Raw genomic sequence first — 22794 nt, forward strand, 5'->3', positions numbered from 1 at the left:
TCACAGCCTGGGTATAGAGAGAAGACGGAGAGAGAGAGGGAGGGAGGGAAGCACACAGACAGTCCTTATCACAGCCTGGGTATAGAGAGAAGACGGGAGAGAGAGGGAGGGAGGGGAAGCACACAGACAGTCCTTATCACAGCCTGGGTATAGAGAGAAGACGGGAGAGAGAGGGAGGGAGGGAAGCACACAGACAGTCCTTATCACAGCCTGGGTATAGAGAGAAGACGGGAGAGAGAGGGAGGGAGGGAAGCACACAGACAGTCCTTATCACAGCCTGGGTATAGAGAGAAGACGGGAGAGAGAGGGAGGGAGGGAAGCACACAGACAGTCCTTATCACAGCCTGGGTATAGAGAGAAGACGGGAGAGAGAGGGAGGGAGGGAAGCACACAGACAGTCCTTATCACAGCCTGGGTATAGAGAGAAGACGGGAGAGAGAGGGAGGGAGGGAAGCACACAGACAGTCCTTATCACAGCCTGGGTATAGAGAGAGAAGACGGGAGAGAGAGGGAGGGAGGGAAGAGAGAGAGAGAGAGGGAAGAAAGAGAGAGAGAGGGAAGAAAGAGAGAGAGAGAAAAAAGAGAGAGGAAAGAAAGAGAGAAGAAGGGAAGATGAGAGAGAGGAAGGGAAGAAAGAGAGAGGGAGGGGAAGCAGCAGTGAGGTGATAGATGTGGCCTTCTGAGGCTGGAGACAACCCTTATCACTACTCGGCATAAGACAGGAGGAGGGGGAGAGAGAGGGGAGGAGAGAGAGGGGAGGAGAGAGAGGGGAGGACAGCGGCAGGGGAGGAGAGAGAGGAGAGGACAGCGGCAGGGGAGGGATGAGAAAAGAGAGATCAGGATTAAGAGCTGCAATATCTTTCCATGAACAAGGCCCTTCAAGAGAGAGACGACAACTCAAGGATGTCTCCACACACACACACACACACACACACACACTACAGCTGACAGGTGTATAACATCGAGCACACAGCCATGTAATCTCTATAGACAAACATTGGCAGTAGAATGGCCCGTATTGAAGAGCTCAGTGACTTTCAACGTGGCACCATCATAGGATGCCACCTTTCGAACAAGTCAGTTCATCACATTTCTGTCCTGCTAGAGCTGCCCGATCAACTGTAAGTGCCGTTATTGTGAATTGAAAACGTCTAGGAGCAACAATGGCTCAGGCGCGAAGTGGCAGGCCACACAAGCTCACAGAACGGGACCGCCAAGTGCTGAAGCACGTAGTGCGTAAAAATCATCTGTCCTCAGTTGTAACACTCACTACCGAGTTCCAAACTGCCTCTGGAAGCAACGTCAGCACAAGAACTGTTCGTCGGGAGCTTCATGAAATGGGTTTTCATGGCAGAGCAGCCGCACACAAGTCTAAGATCACAATGCGCAATGCCAAGCGTCGGCTGGAGTGGTGTAAAGCTCGACGCCTTTGGACTATGGAGTAGTGGAAACACATTCTCCGGAGTGATGAATCACGCTTCACCATCTGGCAGTCTGATGGACGACTCTAGGTTTGGCGGATGCCAGGAGAACGCTACCTGCCCGAATGCATAGTGCCAACTGTAAAGTTTGGTGGAGGAGGAATAATGGTTCATGAATTCATGGTTTGGGCTAGGCCCCTTAGTTCCACATTCTAGACGATTCTGTGTTTCCAACTTTGTGGCAACAGTTTGGGGAAGGCCCTTTCCTGTTTCAGCATGACAATGCCCCCCTGAGCGTCGGAGCCGATGTAGTACGATTCAATCTTAGTCCTGTATTGACGCTTTGCCTGTTTGATGGTTCGTCAGAGGGCATAGTGGGATTTCTTATAAGCGTCCGGGTTAGAGTCCCGCTCCTTGAAAGCGGCAGCTCTACCCTTTAGCTCAGTGCGGATGTTGTCTGTAATCCATGGCTTCTAATAATAATAATAATAATAATAATAATAATGCCATTTAGCAGACGCTTTTATCCAAAGCGACTTACAGTCATGCGTGCATAAAAATGTGTTTGTGTATGGGTGGTCCCGGGGATCGAACCCACTACCTTGGCGTTACAAGCGCCATGCTCTACCAGCTGAGCTACAGAGGACCACAACCATACCTGGTTGGGGTATGTACGTATGGTCACTGTGGGGACAATGTCATCGATGCACTTATTGATGAAGCCAGTGACTGATGTGTTGTACTCCTCAACGCCATCGGAAAAATCCCGGAACATATTCCAGTCTGTGCTAGCAAAACAGTACTATTGGTTAGCATCTGCCTCATCTGACCACTTCTTTATTGACCGAGTCACTGGTGCTTCCTGCTTTAGTTTTTGCCTGTAAACAGGAATCAGGAGGATAGAATTATGGTCAGATTAGCCAAATGGAGGGCGAGGGAGAGCTTTGTACACGTCTCTGTGCGTGGATTAAAGGTGGTCTAGAGTTTTTTTTACTCTGGTTGCACATTTAACATGCTGGTAGAAATTAGGTCAAACGGATTTAAGTTTCCCTGCATTAAAGTCCCGGCCACTAGGAGCGCCGCCTCTGGATGAGCGTTTTCCTGTTTGCTTATGGCCTTATACAGCTCATTGAGTGCGGTCTTAGTGCCAGCATCGGTTTGTGGTGGTAAATAGACAGCTACGAAAAAATATAGATGAAAACTCTCTTGGTAAATAGTGTGGTCTACAGCTTATCATGAGATACTCTACCTCAGGCGAGCAAAACCTCGAGACTTCCTTAATATTAGCTTTCATGCACCAGCTGTTGTTTACAAATATACACAGACCACCACCCCTTGTCTTACCGGAGGCCGCTGTTCTATCTTGCCAATGCAGCATAAACCCCGCCAGCTGTGTGTTATCTATGTTGTCGTTCAGCCACGACTCGGTGAAACATAAGATATTACAGTTTTGTATGTCCCGTTGGTAGGATATTTGTGATCGTAGCTCATCTATTTTGTTATCCAATGATTGTACGTTGGCTAATAGGACTGATGGTCGAGGCAGATTAACACTCGCCGTCGGATCCTTACAAGGCACCCCGACCTACATCCCCGGTATCTCTGTCTCTTTCTCCTGCGAATGACTGGGATTTGGGCCTTGTCGGGTGTCTGAAGTAAATCCTTCACGTCCGACTCGTTAAAGAAAAAAATATTTGTCCAGTACGAGGTGAGTAATCGCTGTCCTGATATCCAGAAGCTCTTTTGGTCATAAGAGACGGTGGCAGAAACATTATGTACAAAATAAGTAACAAATAACGTGAAAAAACACACACAATAGCACAATTGGTTAGGAGCCCGTAAAATAGACCTGTGTGTGTGTATGTATTCACTGTTTGCACGTGTGTGTGATTCCAAGGGAGTTTGTGTGTCTGTGTGTGCACCTGATCCTTTGATAGAGTGTGTTTGTGTGTGTGTTACCTGTATCACTGCTGATGGTCTGCTGCCTGCACTTCTTGAAGTGAAAGCGTTTGATGGCGACTGGTTGGCCGCGGTAACAGGCTCTGTAGATGACAGCTCCACTGCCCCCCTGGCCCAGGATATCACTCTCCTCCTCACTACACTCCAACTGGGCCTTCTCTAGAAACAACCTACACACACACACACACAAACATTATAAACACACTCAACTGGGCCTTCTCTAGAAACAACCTACACACACACACACACACACACACACACACACACACACACACACACACACACACACACAAACATTATAAACACACTCCAGCTGGTTCTTCTACAGAAACAACCAATATAACACACAAACGCACACTTGAACACCATACCGTACATTAGACTATGTATACTCCATTTAGTACATTAGACTATGTATACCCCATTTAGTACATTATACTATGTATACCCCATACACTACATTATAATATGTATACTCCATACAGTACCCACAAAGCCTCACTATCCATCACTAATGTAATCACCATCTTTCAGCATGCTACAGCTACCTCCCTGATCTCAACCTCAACTCTACCTGGTGGACGTCAACACATGCACCATACATTAATACATCTACCTCCCTGATCTCAACCTCAACCCTACCTGGTGGACGTCAACACATGCACCATACATTAATACATCTACCTCCCTGATCTCAACCTCAACTCTACCTGGTGGACGTCAACACATGCACCATACATTAATACATCTACCTCCCTGATCTCAACCTCAACTCTACCTGGTGGACGTCAACACATGCACCATACATTAATACATCTACCTCCCCTGATCCCAACCTCAACTCTACCTGGTGGACGTCAACACATGCACCATACATTAATACATCTACCTCCCTGATCTCAACCTCAACTCTACCTGGTGGACGTCAACACATGCGCCATACATTAATACATCTACCTCCCTGATCCCAACCTCAACTCTACCTGGTGGACGTCAACACATGCACCATACATTAATACATCTACCTCCCTGATCCCAACCTCAACTCTACCTGGTGGACGTCAACACATGCACCATACATTAATACATCTACCTCCCTGATCCCAACCTCAACTCTACCTGGTGGACGTCAACACATGCGCCATACATTAATACATCTACCTCCCTGATCTCAACCTCAACTCTACCTGGTGGACGTCAACACATGCACCATACATTAATACATCTACCTCCCTGATCCCAACCTCAACTCTACCTGGTGGACGTCAACACATGCGCCATACATTAATACATCTACCTCCCTGATCTCAACCTCAACTCTACCTGGTGGACGTCAACACATGCACCATACATTAATACATCTACCTCCCTGATCCCAACCTCAACTCTACCTGGTGGACGTCAACACATGCACCATACATTAATACATCTACCTCCCTGATCCCAACCTCAACTCTACCTGGTGGACGTCAACACATGTGCCATACATTAATACATCTACCTCCCTGATCTCAACCTCAACTCTACCTGGTGGACGTCAACACATGCACCATACATTAATACATCTACCTCCCTGATCTCAACCTCAACTCTACCTGGTGGACATCAACACATGCACCATACATTAATACATCTACCTCCCTGATCTCAACCTCAACTCTACCTGGTGGACGTCAACACATGCACCATACATTAATACATCTACCTCCCTGATCTCAACCTCAACTCTACCTGGTGGACATCAACACATGCACCATACATTAATACATCTACCTCCCTGATCTCAACCTCAACTCTACCTGGTGGACGTCAACACATGCACCATACATTAATACATCTACCTCCCTGATCTCAACCTCAACTCTACCTGGTGGACGTCAACACATGCACCATACATTAATACATCTACCTCCCTGATCTCAACCTCAACTCTACCTGGTGGACATCAACACATGCACCATACATTAATACATCTACCTCCCTGATCCCAACCTCAACTCTACCTGGTGGACGTCAACACATGCACCATACATTAATACATCTACCTCCCTGATCTCAACCTCAACCCTACCTGGTGGACGTCAACACATGCACCATACATTAATACATCTACCTCCCTGATCTCAACCTCAACTCTACCTGGTGGACGTCAACACATGCACCATACATTAATACATCTACCTCCCTGATCTCAACCTCAACTCTACCTGGTGGACGTCAACACATGCACCATACATTAATACATCTACCTCCCTGATCTCAACCTCAACTCTACCTGGTGGACGTCAACACATGCACCATACATATCCAACAAAGGATCCTATGTATTGCATTCTGCTATAGGGCTGAAGCTATAGTCGCCATAGCAACATTCCTAAATCCTTATTAGCATCCTCTTCATATTATGAACACAAAGCTGCGTCTCAAATGGCACTCTGTTCCCTATGAAACGCACTACTTTCGTGACAGGGCCCCGGTCAAAAGTAGCGCACTACATAGGGAATAGAGTGCCATTTGAGACCCAGCCCAAGTCTTTCATGTGAGCTTTTAATGTAGAGAGCTAAGTCAACAAACCGGCACGGCCACTTAAATTAGCGTAGAACATAAAGCCTTGGTCAGCTGCCAATCTAAACTGCTCAGAGTTGACCATCCATCCTGGAGCTGTAAGGCTTGGGAAACATTATTCGGGGTCAATTTAATCTCACACATGCTTTAAATTGCATTTCGGCAGAGTCACACAGCAGAGTGTTAGAGCGCGTTCCTGTGTGTGTATGTTCTGTGTGTCCATGTTCTTGTGCACGCTCGCTTGCACGTTCCTGTGTGTGTATGTTCTGTGTGTCCATGTTCTCGTGCACGCTCGCTTGCACGTTCCTGTGTGTGTATGTTCTGTGTGTCCATGTTCTTGTGCACGCTCGCTTGCACGTTCCTGTGTGTGTGTGTATGTACATAGCTGTGGCGTTAGCTGATGTCAACTCGTGGCACCAGTGTTTGAGGAAGTGATTATTTAGTCAATATATCTCTTGTCTTAGAGCAGCACTAAACTGTGCTGCTTTGATAGCATAAATATTTGGGAGTGATTGTTGCCCCATGAACAGTAAATACGACAGCGGCCTGTTATATTTCACAGAGATATGCTTGTGTAATCAACCCTCAAGCACTGTGTGTGTGTGTGGTTACCTTTAAGGGTAAACAATACATCAACTGATGCTGTCACTGGTGAGAAATCAACTGAAACTCATTACGCAGCCAAACCCCTGGAGAGCTGTGTGTGTGTGTGTGTGTGTGTGTACAGAGTAGCTATGCCTGCGTACTGTACATGTCAAGGTCCTGTCAGTGAGGAGCCTAAGGAGACTCCTATCAACACAGCAGGAAACCACAAGGCCCTGTATTACACAATACTACAGGAGGACACCACAAGGCCCTGTACTGCACAATACTACAGGAGGACACCACAAGGCCCTTTATTACACAATACTACAGGAGGACACCACAAGGCCCTGTATTACACAATACTACAGGAGGAAACCACAAGGCCCTGTATTACACAATACTACAGGAGGAAACCACAAGGCCCTGTATTACACAATACTACAGGAGGATACCACAAGGCCCTGTATTACACAATACTACAGGAGGAAACCACAAGGCCCTGTATTACACAATAATACAGGAGGAAACCACAAGGCCCTGCATTACACAATACTACAGGAGGAAACCACAAGGCCCTGTATTACACAATAATACAGTACACATCAGCCAAGTTTACATTAGTCTCAGCAGAGGTCTCAATAACATCCACACACACTGACTGTGGGAGTCATAGACCTCCTGCCTGACAGACGGACAGACAGGGGAGGGGGAAGACAGGCAAACAGATGGACAGACTGACAGGGACAGACAGAGACAGAGTTCAACTACGCAACACCTAATGGGATAGGACTAAAAGAAAGACTGTCCTAAATGACACCCTATTTTCTACATAGTGCACTATGGGTCCTGGTCAAAAGTAGTGCACCATATAGGGAATAGGATGCCATTTGGGATGCATCCTGTGTTTTTGTGCTGTGAGAATGGCCTGGTTTCATTTAGTCAGTAATGGGAGTGTTAAGTGAGTGAAACAAAGGAACAATCAACAAAACAATGTTTTCTCCCCAGTGCAAGGGCAATCTCTGGTTGTCCTTAATGACTAAATAGAGCCATCTATCCCGGTTATAACCAAAAGCTCCAGCTCAGCCTGAGTGTCGGTGACAGGTGAAGGGTCAAAAGTGACAGATGAGGGGTCAAAGTTTAGGGATAAGAGGTTTGAGGTTCAGAGGGTGTGTGTGTGGGAGCAAGTTTGACAGCATGTTCGAGAGAATCGGCCCTAGTAAAGCTTAGCAAAGAATGACTGATCTACAAATTGTCTGGCATCCACATTTAAACTAGTCTCCCATTGACGTCAATGCATGACTAAGTGAAAATGTGACTTAAGTGGAAGATATGATTCACCCCTATGTGAAGAAGATTAGCCCATCTGTGCAGCACCTTCCTCAGCCTCATCCTATGTGAAGAAGACAGCTGTGCAGCGCTAATAGGTCAACAGGTCAGGGTTAGAGGTCAAGGGTCAGGGTGAAAGGTGAGAGGTTACCGTGAGGGGAAGTCGGTCATGAAAAGCTCTGGGACCAGCTCCTGAAGGGGGGACAGGCTGGTCGGGGTGCTGGGGACACACTATGTAGTCCTGGTCCATGGCAGCGATCACACAGTCCTCCATGTTGAAGAAGTGCTCTCCTCTTCCACCAACCTTTTCTCTGCCTAGCGGTGGGATGGTCGGCAATGTTACCATGGTTACCATGATCGAACCAAAAGATAAAGCGGACTTCAGAGCGCAAACACTGTTTAACAGCAGTCCCAGTACAAAAAAACGATATTATAGGTTGATTTATAAAACATTATAGGGGCTCATGCACGCTTATAACAAGTAATAATACATTATAAGGGTATGCTTTCACTAAGGTAAAAGGGCAAATGATTGTTTTAGTGCTTAATGTCTGCATTGATTGGGTTTTACTTAAACATTTGCAATAGCCCCTAGACATTCCATTAGAAGTTGGCCCACCCTACCTTCTCCTCCTCTTCTTCCAGCTGCAGTCCCCCCTGGTTGGGGTTCTCCCAGACTCCCAGGCCCCTGGTTCTGTCTGCTCATGGAGGAACACTGGGGACAGGGGGAGTACTGCTCAATCAACCGGGTCCCATCACTCTCACTGGCCGTCAGTGCTAAAGGAGGGGAGATGACACAGAGAGAGACAGAAAGTCAGACACATGGTCTGGTGGAGTCTGGTCTAGGGGTAGTGCAGCCCACTCCGGACTACAAACATCCCTAGAGGCCAAATGTCAAAGCCCCGACTCCACTACTTTCCTTGCTGTTTTTACCGATTCTCATCAGTCTCCCTGTGTCATGTTATCTCTAATCATCTCTGCCTTAAAACGGAACGTTTCCATGGATCCTTTTCACCTTCTGCTATGAGGCTTTTTAACAGAAAATGTTCTCAAAATGCATACTACCGTGCTCCGAGCACGCAAGCTGGAGCACGGGAGGGTCAGAGTATGAGTCCAAATTAAAGTATGTGGAACGGAGCACGGAGGGCACTTCTCGAATGCGTACTCTGTTTGTACATATTTTTAAGCATGCATCGATGCAAGATTCAATGGAAAGTATGCACAGGAATATGACGCAAGCACGTAAAATAATCGACGCACAATTTCTTGAAATCAATGGCGGACATCATTTGAGCTGAAGCGAGAGAAAATAAACTCCGACTTCAGAATGAAATGTTGCCCATTCACATCTCATATGTTGCCTGACTTCAATATTTTATCTTGATACATTAATAAATATATACTGTGTTAATTTTGGCATGTTTACCTGCCTACACTACCCACTGTAGTGTGGATAGATCGCAAGCCCATTGTAAGGCAATAGGGCTAATGTTGACTGGCTAGCTACTACTGTTAGCTAGCTATGTAGATAGCCATGAAGAATTGGCAGCTAGCTACCCACGAAGAATTTACATATACCTTGCATAACATTAGTTGTAGGTTATTTTTGCCTGTAAATCCATCTGGTTAGCTAGATTATTACGATTCACATACAGTGGGGAAAAAAAGTATTTAGTCAGCCACCAATTGTGCAAGTTCTCCCACTTAAAAAGATGAGAGGCCTGTAATTTTCATCATAGGTACACGTCAACTATGACAGACAAAATGAGAAGAAAAAAATCCAGAAAATCACATTGTAGGATTTTTAATGAATTTATTTGCAAATTATGGTGGAAAATAAGTATTTGGTCAATAACAAAAGTTTCTCAATACTTTGTTATATACCCTTTGTTGGCAATGACACAGGTCAAATGTTTTCTGTAAGTCTTCACAAGGTTTTCACACACTGTTGCTGGTATTTTGGCCCATTCCTCCATGCAGATCTCCTCTAGAGCAGTGATGTTTTGGGGCTGTCGCTGGACAACACAGACTTTCAACTCCCTCCAAAGATTTTCTATGGGGTTGAGATCTGGAGACTGGCTAGGCCACTCCAGGACCTTGAAATGCTTCTTACGAAGCCACTCCTTCATTGCCCGGGCGGTGTGTTTGGGATCATTGTCATGCTGAAAGACCCAGCCACGTTTCATCTTCAATGCCCTTGCTGATGGAAGGAGGTTTTCACTCAAAATCTCACGATACATGGCCCCATTCATTCTTTCCTTTACACGGATCAGTCGTCTGGTCCCTTTGCAGAAAAAACAGCCCCAAAGCATGATGTTTCCACCCCCATGCTTCACAGTAGGTATGGTGTTCTTTGGATGCAACTCAGCATTCTTTGTCCTCCAAACACGACGAGTTGAGTTTTTACCAAAAAAGTTCTATTTTGGTTTCATCTGACCATATGACATTCTCCCAATCCTCTTCTGGATCATCCAAATGCACTCTAGCAAACTTCAGACGGGCCTGGACATGTACTGGCTTAAGCAGGGGGACACGTCTGGCACTGCAGGATTTGAGTCCCTGGCGGCGTAGTGTGTTACTGATGGTATGCTTTGTTACTTTGGTCCCAGCTCTCTGCAGGTCATTCACTAAGTCCCCCCGTGTGGTTCTGGGATTTTTGCTCACCGTACTTGTGATCATTTTGACCCCACAGGGTGAGATCTTGCGTGGATCCCCAGATCGAGGGAGATTATCAGTGGTCTTGTATGTCTTCCATTTCCTAATAATTGCTCCCACAGTTGATTTCTTCAAACCAAGCTGCTTACCTATTGCAGATTCAGTCTTCCCAGCCTGGTGCAGTTCTACAATTTTGTTTCTGGTGTCCTTTGACAGCTCTTTGGTCTTGGCCATAGTGGAGTTTGGAGTGTGACTGTTTGAGGTTGTGGACAGGTGTCTTTTATACTGATAACAAGTTCAAACAGGTGCCATTAATACAGGTAACGAGTGGAGGACAGAGGAGCCTCTTAAAGCAGAAGTTACAGGTCTGTGAGAGCCAGAAATCTTGCTTGTTTGTAGGTGACCAAATACTTATTTTCCACCATAATTTGCAAATAACTTCATTAAAAATCCTACAATGTGATTTTCTGGATTTTTTTCTCTCAATTTGTCTGTCATAGTTGACGTGTACCTATGATGAAAATTACAGGCCTCTCTCATCTTTTTAAGTGGGAGAACTTGCACAATTGGTGGCTGACTAAATACTTTTTTCCCCCACTGTATAGCTAGCTGATAATTATGAAGTAATTATGAAGTGTGAACACCAGTCAATGGTGACCAACGATCTTGACTGCCACGGATTCCAGCCTAGGACATGAAGCTGAAGTCATTGAAGAGGTGCTGTTTTTTGTGTATGTACTGTGTATTTACTGGTGGTGTATCTATTGGTGCAATCAAACTTCCCCTTTAGGGAAAATAATTGATTATCTTATCAAAAGAAAGGGGATATGGAGGAGTGCACACAGAGACAGGGACACACCAACAGACTGAATCCCAATTAACTTGAGACATAACTTTCTGGGCGTGAATCCCATTGACATTACTGCATGGTTTATCTGACAGGTATGGATCACCAGTTAGGACTGGGCCTTGGGCCCATGTAAATATAGACATTCTGAATGACTCATGCATGTGAGTGGAAATAAATCCCCAATCAACGTTAATCACTTAGTCATCCAATACCTTTATCCAAAGCGATTTACAGTCATGTGTGCATACGTTTTCATATGAGTGGCCCCAGCTGAGCGGGAAACCAAAACACAAATATGAACGCATGCACATACGCAGATCACAACACACCCACCATGCTGAGCAGTCGGCTAAGTGCTGTATTGTGACAGGTGATCTAAAAGCAGCATCAGGAGTTTGATGTGGAATAATGACTTATGAGTCATCAACACTTATGAGTCATCAGCAGGAAATATGACAGACTGTGGCTGTCATGCTGAGAGATAGAGAGAGTAATGTCTCCATTCCTTTGAAACTTTGAGTATAATGTTCACTGTTCATTTCTGATTATTTCAATTTTGTTTATTATCTATTTCACTTGCTTTGGCAATGTAAACATATGTTTCCCGTGCCAATAAAGCCATTTGAATTTCATTGAATTGAGAGAGAGAAGCCTCACCAGGGAACCACTGTTCGATGAGGGAGTTGACGTGATCCGTAACGAAGGCCATGGCTGAAAAATCCCTGGTCTCTGATTGACAAATGATCTTGATGCCTCCCGCTTTTCTTCCTCTTCCAGTTGACATCAGTCGATTCCACACTGCCAAGGGAGGGAGGGAGACGGGAGAGGGAAGGAGAGAGGGAGAGAGAGAGAGAGAGAGAGAGGAAGTTGGAGAGTGTGCATGTCAATAGTCTAAAGTGTGTACCTCTCATCTCCTTTCTGCTATCTGAACTGAGAGGTGAAAGTTAATGGTCAGCTCCGTCTCAACCATTGTCACCCAACCTGTGCTTTCAGATGAACACAGGCAGCACTTTTCATAGAGCTAAAGCATTGTGCAAAGTACAACAAATACTGTAAACATCATTATAATGTTGCAGTGTGATTTCATTTGACATTTCTTCTTCAACAATATGCATTATAAAAGGAGACAATTATTTAACTAGTTTAGTAAACTGAGCAATACATAAAGTCACATCTTTATAATGCACTTTCGTGAAGAAAATATTCAAATTAAATCACGCTGCCAGATTATAATTAGGTTTATGGTCATTTTTGCACTTTACACAATGCTTTTGCACTAAGAAAATGTTGCCCACAGTCTGCTATTAAATTTCACAGAGGGCTTGAGGTTTGCAGATGACCTCAAGTTGATCTTCAAATAAAATCCTGTGCAACTGTAACAGACTTACTGTATGGCTGGTTTCTCAGACCCAGAGAAGCCTATTCCTGGACTAGAAATCACTTGGAGAATCTCCATTATGCTTTTTAGTCGATGACTAGGAGTTGGCTTAAAGGGGAAGTTCAGGATTGTACTACTTGATGACTACTCTGAAAGTATTATGGGCCAGCTAACGCTGGCTAAAGTTAGCTGAAGTTTGTGGTGGCGGTTTAAACTGGACCATTGATTACATCCTGGCTTCTAAACTACTTTCAGGGTGAAGATACTTCTGACATTAAATGGTAAAATACTGAACTTCCCCTTTAATCTGTGCCCAGGAAACAGGTCCTTAGTGACCTCAAAACGCAACAACTTAAACAATTACATTGATAACAAAATAATAAACATTTTAGCACAAAAAAATGCAACAGAGGAAAGGAGTTGAGTCCCCACACTCTATGTTCCCAGATGTGTTTTCTAAAGGTTCTTTGTTCTCTAAAGGTTCTTTGTTCTCTAAAGGTTCTTTGTTCTCTAAAGGTTCTTTGTTCTCTAAAGGTTCTTTGTTCTCTAAAGGTTCTTTGAAAGCGTCCCTCTGCTGAAGGTACTGTATGTGCTAACTAAGAGCCTTAGAGCCCACTGACAACACTCAGATGTACATGTGCACTTTTGAAGAGATTTCATTAGGTACACATTAGGTGTAATGGTTATAATCTATTATCAGCATGTTTCATTAGAGAAAGTATCTCAATATGCTGTAAGTTAAGAGAAAGATGCACACACTGTGTTTTAGGAAATATACCGGCAAATGTGTAAGTCGTTTTATGTAGCACTTTTAAACTTGTTCTCTAATAATTACACAATGAAGCACATAATAACAGTACATGTGCATTTTTAAGACCTATCAATAAGTGCCTGGCTAATTAGCCCTGTATGCAATGCTGAGCCGGCTCTGGGTTTGATTAATTAGGTCTGCTCATTTAGCGTTTAGCCGGGTTTGGCACTCTTCCTGACGGATGATGTCAGCGAAATCAACACCTTGTTGTAGAGCATGTGTTTGTGAAAATGTGCTCACAGTAAGGCATACAGTATTTATTTACCTAACATTGGGCCATATCCTAATCTCGCTCCCAGACACTTCCGCCCAAATGCGCGAAGAGTGTTGGACCAACGCGTCAAACTTGGCTTTCATTAGCCAATACAGAAAGACCGGGAGAAACTCCCGCCACATAGGTATTGGCTTAATCGGCTTAATTTACAAACCAATCATCTCCCACAACACCTTCCTCCTAACCCTCCCCACGGCTCGCAGTTGTGTGATTTGTTAAAATGATAGGATGACAAATACTTTACTCAGTAGGTCTCTGCCATATAATTCTATGGTCACTCCCACTAAGGCCAACTTTGAATGGTTGAAATCCCAGGCTTATATGTGCTGTGCGCAATAGCCTGGGGACGAGGTTAGCCAAATCCTAACTCAAACATTATGCATGGGAGTCAATGGGAGATTTGCTCGAACATTCGAGTTACACGCATGCATTTCAAGTAAGTTACCCCAATGTACCCGACCCTTAATCCCTCACCTTAGATACCCTCCGTCGAAGGTGACCAGTAGTCCCTCTCTCCAGTAGATGGTCTTACTGCGGCGGACTCTGAAGGTGCTACAGCGGTTCCTCTGTTGGCTGCCTGTCCCCGCAAAATTGTAGATCACCGTGGTCCTCCTCCGTTCGCTCTTAGCATTCTTCTTAGGCTCAAAGGACTAGGACAACACAGAGAGAACTCTTAGCATTCCTCTTAGGCTCACAGGACTAGGACAACACAGAGAGAACACTTAGCATTCCTCTTAGGCTCACAGGACTAGGACAACACAGAAAGGAAGAGTTTTAAGAATAGGTACAAGCCTGTGAGCACAACAGATACAATTGTCTTGCATTCTGTCTTTTGCCCCAACCCAACCCCCACCATAATCTTACAAAACGTATTGAATATAGTGTAGGTTTCAAATGTGTTTTATTGAAGAGCATAATTACATATGCTGTATACTCAGTGAATATGCTCCATTTCTTTACATAAATGGCATCTGACACGTACGAGTTTTACAGACTTCTATACAGCCTTTTCAATGCCCCTGCGGGTGTCACCAGTAAACCCTGTTAAACTGCCAATGCAGGTGTGGGTGGGAAACCCTGTTACCTGGAGGTCCATCTCTGTGAGGCTGATGAGCATGCGGGCGATGAAACGTTCCCAGAATCCCGCCGGCACGAAGCTCATCTTGAAGAGCCGCTGGATGGTGTTGGCGGTCTCTTGGCGGAAGCCGTGGATGTCCATAGCAGGTTTAGGAGGAAGGAGGTGGGGGAGGAGGTAACTATAGGGGAGAAAAGGTAGAGTTAAATGTAGGGAAGACGAATAAGGAAACCATGAATGTCCATAGCTGCTTTAAGAGACAGGTGGTGGGGGATCAGGTAACGGTATAGGAGGAGCAGGACAGAGGTAGGGTTAGAAGTTATGGATGTCCATAAGGGGAACGAGGTGGGGCAGATATATGAGAGGGTCAGTTCTGTTTGCTTTCAGAGAGCTAAGCCGTGCCACAAAGTGCATTGTGAAAAGAACATGAGCCTGAACAGTTCAGGTCAGCACGATAGTGCACATCATATCTGAGAATCAGTCTCCATGTAGCTGGGCCATGTTCAGTAGGCAAACTTAGTGGAATGTTGCAGATAGAAATGTCACGAATAGACCTGACTAGATTCCTTATTCTACAAATCAGAGAGGCAGGCTTGTTCTAAATAAGACATTTCTATCTGAATGGTCCACAATGTTGTGCTCTGCTGAACATGGCCCAGGGCCCAGCTTGGAGAACCGCCCGTCCATACCTATCGCTGGCCACAGGCAGAGCAATCTCAAACTTGGCCAGAAACTGGAAGTACTGCTCCTCCGTCTGCTGGGTGAAGCCCGTTCCCACCAGGAGCATGCGGAGGTCCTCCGCTCGGATCACCCCGTTCCAGGCCACCGATCGGGAGCTCTTCAGGTGGATGATCCGCTCCAGACACTCCGACAGCCACACGGGACAGAGGAAGTAGAGGGTACACAGGCCGTGACTGGTGTCTGGGAAGTGGAGTAGGGTGCCTGTCTCGATCAGGAAGCTTATGGCTGGAGAGAGGGATGAGGGAGGGAGAGAGGGTGGGAAGAGATCAAGTTTCAAGTTTTTACTGTCACGTGCACAAGTACAGTGAAATACCCTTGTCTGCTCTTTCCCATCAATGCAGCAATCAAGATCAGCAGCACAATAAAACAGAAATAAAACAAGATGGAGGTCGGGATAATGAAGAGGAATATGTTCATACGGAAAAATGGAATATAATAGTCTGGACAATGCAGTATATGATATACTATGGTCCTGTGTGGCTCAGTTGGTAGAGCATGGCGCTTGCAACGCCAGGGTAGTGGGTTCGATTCCCACGGGGGACCAGTACATGGGGGAAAAAGTATGAAATGTATGCACTGGATAAGAGTGTCTACGGAGGGTTAGTTGTTGTACTTCTCCAGGAGGACCAAGGTTAGTGGCCCCTGGTCTACACAATATGTAAAGGATGAGAAAGCCAACTTGAAGAGAGTATGTGTAATTGTGTATAAAACCATTGAATCGATTCATGCAATATTAAAATGCTTTTAAAAAAGTACCAACGCAGCTGTTTTTTTTATCTCAAATAATTTCTGGGTAACAATTCAAGGAAAATTCCCAACCAAAAACTATCTTTTGGTATTTGTTTCATTAGTCCATTGTTGAAATGTTTTGCATGTCAGCAATCAAGTTTTCAAGATATATAACTTTCAAAATACAGATATACAGCATCATACCGGCTGTATATGTATTTTTAAAGTTAGATATCTTGAAAACTTGATTGTTGACATGCAAAACATTTTGGGACAATATCAACAATGGACTAAAGAAACAAATACCAGAAGATAGTTTTTGGGTGGAGTTTTCCCTTTAATACCTTACTGTGATTGTTTTAAATTAAAATGGTCAAAAAGAAAGAAAAACAGCTTCTTAGCAAAGGGCAATTTCTCAAGCAAGAATTTTGCTAGGACTGCCTGGGAGTGGTCTGAGTGGGGAGGGGAAAACTGAAAATGTGCTGTTATTGGCAGAGAGGTTTGGAACTCTTTCTTATTGGTCTATTAACTGCATGGTGACGTCTCCAAGGAAGGCCCAAACTCCATCCTACCAAAACAGTCTGACATTTCAGCTCTTATACTAAAAGTGCATTTTCATATTTTTCACAATTTCACTGTATTATTCCAACCTCATAGTGTGGAAATATATATAACACACAGGAAAATCACGTTTTTGCCTGCAATGGGCCTTTAATGAAATAAGGTCGATAAATAAATAATGGCTAAAAAGGAGAGGGGTTTGGTACCGGTCTGCAGGTCCTCGTAGTCTCTGATGTCACTTCCTGGGTTCTGCTCTATGACGAGGTCCAGCTGTGCGTCTGTCAGGTACTGGACCTCGTCTTCTGCGTCCCGCCGCCCCCGCTCACCTAGCACCGCTTGTTGCAGCGTCAGGTAGCTCTTTGGGATCTATGAAGGGTTATAGAGGGTTCATAACGCATTTGAATTCTGAGTCTGGGGTTACCCACACAAGAGCTTTATACACAAGCAAGCATGCATGCACACACAGAAACACACACACACTTACCAGTCTGCCCACCAGCTTGTGTCCGCTAGCTGAACTACTGCTGTTGTCCTTCATGTAGCAGGCCACCTGGAAGATCAACCTCCTCAGACCATCCAGACCCTCCTGGGTCTTACACGATACCTCACTGGACACACACACACACACACCACATACAGAGTCATATTAACACACTTTCATGCCAAGGGTTGAGGAAATCAAAACTGTGTGTGTGCGCCTGACTGTGTGTGGTAACGTGACTGTGTGTGTGTGTGTGTGTGTGGTAACGTGACTGTGTGTGTGTGTGTGTGACTGTGTGTGTGTGTCCCCTACGGTCTCTGTGTATGACTCACTGCAGGTGTTTCCAGGTGATGTCTGGGTAGCCACTGGCCCTGGCGCCTGATGGAGACCTGCTGAGTGCCAGGATGTAGGCCCTCAGTGTGGCCACCCGCTCTGTACGGAACTTGGTGTCGATCAGGTCCAGGTGGGTACCCACCACCACCACCGCAGAGTTAGGGGCACGCGCCTGCAGGTCAAAGGTCAAGTTCAGAAGTCCTATACAGTTCCTTCAGAAAGTATTCATACAGACTTATTCCACATTTTGTTGTGGTACAGCCTGAATACAAATCAAGTTGTAGTGACATCTTAACGATGATCAAAGGAAATTGGATGCATCTGAGCTTAATTTGGAGTGTCATAGCAAAGGGGTGTGAATACTTATGTAAATTAGATATTTCTGTATTTCATTTTCAATGAATTTGCAAAAACAAAATTGAAAAACATGTTTTCACGTTGTCATTATGGGGTATTGTGTGTAGATGGGTGATTTAAAAACATTTTTTTACCCATTTGGAATTCAGGCTGTAACACAACAAAATGTGGAATAAATCAAGGGGTTTGAATACTTTCTGAAGGCACTGTAGGGTATGACCACAAAGACCTGCTCTGACCCTGCATCCCAATTCTGTACCGAAGTACTTCACCCTGATCTCCTTCTCAGCCAGTAGGTGGCGCTATATTCATCCGAATAAATACAGCACAGTGACTTACTAGAAAGGTTTTTATCAGTATTAAAGTATTTTAACATGTGATCGTTTATCTAAATCAATTCTTCTGTGGATTCATTGGATTGTGTAGCGAGTTTCCACTATATTTCCTACACCAGCCCTTTCTTTTAAATTCATGAAGGGAAGTGCAAACTTAGGGCATAAAGGTGGAGAATGAGGACAGTGGTCAGTTTTCTTGATGTTTTACTACAACAGGTTTGACATTTTGACTCCCAAAGGTCATTGTGGTCAAACAGGACAACTCATCCACGTCCTGTGACCTGACCGTTCCTTCCCACAGTGGAAATAGACATGACCTTTGTAGTTAAAAACACTGACACCTGTCAGAGTCACTTGAAATAATTAGAGTGAGGCTCTTTTATTCTCTCAGATAATTTTTACCATTGTTGTATAACACCTTGGATGCAAAAAAATTCAATTTATAAAATAAAATGCATTATTTGTATAGAATATTGACAGACAGATGTTGTAGTCATGAAAAGATAGGGGAGTCAATTCAGGTCAAATCATTTAGGGATATTTAAAAAATACTAATTGAAAATACATGGCAGTCATGCAGAGCCTCTGGGCTAGCGGTTATGTTCCCAGTCAGTCCAATATACTGCTCCCCACCGGAGACCGGGGTTCACTCCTACTGTTCTCCCACTAGCCTGGCTCTCCCTCTATTTCCAACTATCTCATTCATTTTTTTCAAATGTATTTCTTTAATAAAAAGAAGAAACTAAATGGCACTAGTCCGACTAACATGTTTTCTGTCTCACCTCAATGTTAAGCAGCCAGGACTGCAGATTGGCTACAGCCTCCTCTCCCAGAGCTAGGTTCCAGATGACTACGTACAGGGCCTTGTCCGTGAAGAAACACTGGTTGACCCGTGGACATGTTGGCCGGACCGCCGATGTCCCACACGTTGAACGCCACAGAGTCCGTCTGTTACGGTGGTGGAATTAAAAGAAGAAGAAAATTAAAAAATTTCACTCAAAAACAATTACTATGTGACAAAATTATACCACTGTCAAAACCTACCTTAGCTGAATGCACTGACAGAGAGCGTCTACTAAAATACCAAAATGTCAAATTTGTTTTACTTTGGAAACGCAATTCCCTCAATTCCACCCCTACGTCTATACAGGATGAGATATGTTGTATTATTGTGTCAAGATTAGGAATTACGAATGGGTTAATCTCTCGTGGACTGACTACGTATAATAAATGGTATCCTAATCAAGCATCTGACGCAATTAAGCAAGATTTTAGTTCTGGGTTTCCGAGATTAGGAATGGGTCAACATGACTGCCTTTGTGTTACTTTGATAAATTGTAACATGATGTAATCATAGTAACCATTCCAGGCTCAAAACAGACTGGCGCCCAGGCTCAAAACAGACTGGCGCCCAGGCTCAAAACAGACTGGCGCCCAGGCTCAAAACAGACTGGCGCCCAGGCTCAAAACAGACTGGCGCCCAGGCTCAAAACAGACTGGTGCCCAGACTAAAAACAGAATGGCACCCAGGCTCTCATGGAAATACATAATAAAAAGTAATGTTGTTTTAAACCAATGCATAATGAGTTCATACAGATCTCTTTTCTGGAAGTAAAACATGTTATAGGAAGACATGGGAGCAATAACAGAAGAACAGTGTGCATTGCAAACTTTTCATATTTGATTTAGCTTCCTTCAAATGTTATCTTATAATGGACTCAAATTGATTTTTGTCCTACCAATCTACTCTACATTTTCAAAGTGAAAGAAAAATGAAAGAAAATGTTTCTAATTAATAACAAATAAAATATGTATTGATTGCGTATGTCTTCACACCAAAGAGTTAATACTTGGTGGAAGCACCTTGGGCGTGCGTGTGTGTGTATGTGTGCGCGTGCGTGTGTGAATTCTGTATGTTTGTGTGTGTTCTCTTACGCTAGCTTTAACACCATTGGGTCTGTCCAGTTCCCAAGTAGCTGTGCTGATGTTTCGTTCTGCAGGGGAGAAAGGGGAGGTCCTGCCCGTCTGTAACACCTCCAGGAGGGCCGTCTTTCCCTGCCGAGGAGGACCAATCACAAGCAGCTTCAGCAGCTTACAGGGCTCCGCCTTCCGTAGGTGGGCTCGGAGAAAGGACAACACTGATGCTGGACCTGAAAGTGATAGATGTGATATATGTTTAATACACACAGATATGTACACACACACACACACACACACACACAAAACACACTTTACACACTGTGTGGTGGTACCATACCTTCTTTCCTGATGTCCTGGGGAACATTAGTGATGTTGAGGTCCTCAATGTCCAACTGCCACAGGTTAGAGAGCTGCCCCAACTCAGCTGGAAGCTCTCGAATACCTGGATTACTGTTCTCAGATCAGGGGAGAGAGAGATGGAGTTAGGTACTATACATTCAGGATACCTGGGTTACTGTTCTCAGATCAGGGGAGAGAGTGATGGAGTTAGGTACTATACATACAGGATACCTGGGTTACTGTTCTCAGATTAGTAGAGAGAGAGATGTAGTTAAGTACTATACATACAGGATACCTGGGTTACTGTTCTCAGATCAGGGGAGAGAGGGAAAGGAACTGGAGGACCACTTTGATGGGTGAATGTTAATGTCACGTGTTTCCATCATATGATCTCTGAAAACATATAGGGGAATGCTAATGGGACAAAGTGTTTCTCATCCACAACATGTCCTGTTGCTATGTGAATAAGTGAACATAGAGAATGGAATAATGGGCCTGTTTCCTGGACACAGATTAAATTGTCTTGGGCTAAGAAGCACTTTCAATGGGTATTATTCCCTGGAGGACTGACTAGGCATAATCTGTGCCCGGGAAACCAACCTTATTGTATAACTCCTAAGGTGAGACTGTAGCCTTTTTGCTATGGATGAGATGAGAACTAACTCCATTCACTAGCCTAGCCAGGACTACAATGACCGTTATTACACAGGACTGGATAACAACAAAACAAAGTCTGAGTGGGAAAGATGATAACATTGAGGAAGCTGTTGATCTCCAGCTAAACCTCTAGATCACACTCTGGGCAACAACCAGCCTATATATAGTGCACTACTTTTGTCCAGGGCCCATGGGGACACCCATAGGTCTCTGGTCAAAAGTAGTGCACTATGTAGGGAATAGGGTGCAGTTTGGGACAAAGCCCATGTATTCCTGTTGGAGCCTGCAGTCTGGTAGACTGTGAGAAGTAGACAGAGAACAGTGACCCTGCTGACCCACAGCCAGAACAGCAGGCAACAGCTGCCTCCAAACCAGTTCACAACAGTAAGGACTGGACAGGACAGTCAGAGAGTGGGGCTGCGTACCAATACTCTAAAATGCTTCCATTCCTTGTCTCCTTCCCTTTGTTATTACAACTGTGTGATGACAGGAATGGACAGATGACTACCTTATAGGTTTTCAGCTAGGTTGGTGACAATAAGATTTGGCAAGACAGCACAAATACATCTGAGACCACAAGGCTAGTTTTCAGCTGTTGTGTTCCACCTCAGTATGAGGAAGTTATGGAGGAAGGGGACAAGGAAAGAAGGCGAGCTAAGGCGATTGGGACCAAGCCTAGGGCATTTAAATTGGGATGGAAGAGCTTGGTGAGGAAAGTAGATGAGGAGACAAGAAAAGTATAGTCAGTCTATGGACTTAACTAGAGAAATAATGTGGTGAAAGAGCTGAGTGAGATCGATAAGAGAGGAAACAAGGAAAGGAGACAAGGAAAGGAGGCTAGTGTGATGAGCCTTGTGGCACTTACTTGGAGAGGTAGAGCTCCGTGAGGTTTCTCAGGCCACACACGGACTGGGGCACACACTCCAGCTGGTTGTCGTTCAAGGAAAGCACTTCCAACGTATCCCGCAAAATTACTGGAAACTCGATTGGGCATACTGACAAGCAGGGGAAAGGCACACACACACACACACACACACACACACACACACACGCGGTCAATGACCATCAGCAGTCACTGCAGGATCAGGATGTACAGTATTGGGTTACTAATTGCTGGAGCAGTCAGTGAAGGGGGGAGAGAGAAAGAGAGAGATGGAGGAAGAGAGAGAGAGAGAGAAAATAGAGAGATATGGAGGAAGAGCGAGGGAGAGAAAAGAGAGAGAGAGATGGAGGAAGAGAGAGGGAGAGAAAAGAGAGAGATATGGAAGGAGAGAGAGGGAGAGAAAAGAGAGAGAGATGGAGGAAGAGAGAGGGAGAGAAAAGAGAGAGATATGGAGGGAGAGAGAGAGAGAGAAAAGAGAGAGATATGGAGGGAGAGAGAGAGAGAGAAAAGAGAGAGATATGGAGGGAGAGAGAGGGAGAGAAAAGAGAGAGAGATGGAG

At 44.7% G+C, this 22794-nt stretch overlaps 1 protein-coding gene across 1 annotated transcript in view; it reads right to left on the reverse strand.

Moving 5' to 3' along the window:
• LOC121548349 (leucine-rich repeat serine/threonine-protein kinase 1) overlaps positions 1–22794 on the reverse strand; it is a 91580-nt gene that overhangs the window by 35903 nt on the left and 32883 nt on the right. The window contains 17 exon segments of the mRNA XM_045224994.1: positions 3387–3550; positions 8008–8057; positions 8059–8171; positions 8535–8633; positions 12019–12118; positions 12120–12159; positions 14299–14474; positions 14909–15080; positions 15589–15865; positions 17137–17296; positions 17415–17538; positions 17744–17916; positions 19219–19326; positions 19328–19384; positions 20372–20586; positions 20694–20806; positions 22218–22347. Of these exon segments, the coding sequence (XP_045080929.1) occupies positions 3387–3550; positions 8008–8057; positions 8059–8171; positions 8535–8633; positions 12019–12118; positions 12120–12159; positions 14299–14474; positions 14909–15080; positions 15589–15865; positions 17137–17296; positions 17415–17538; positions 17744–17916; positions 19219–19326; positions 19328–19384; positions 20372–20586; positions 20694–20806; positions 22218–22347 (2271 nt within the window).

The sequence above is a fragment of the Coregonus clupeaformis genome, chromosome 15 (assembly GCF_020615455.1).
Source record: "Coregonus clupeaformis isolate EN_2021a chromosome 15, ASM2061545v1, whole genome shotgun sequence".
Lineage (NCBI taxonomy): Eukaryota > Metazoa > Chordata > Actinopteri > Salmoniformes > Salmonidae > Coregonus > Coregonus clupeaformis.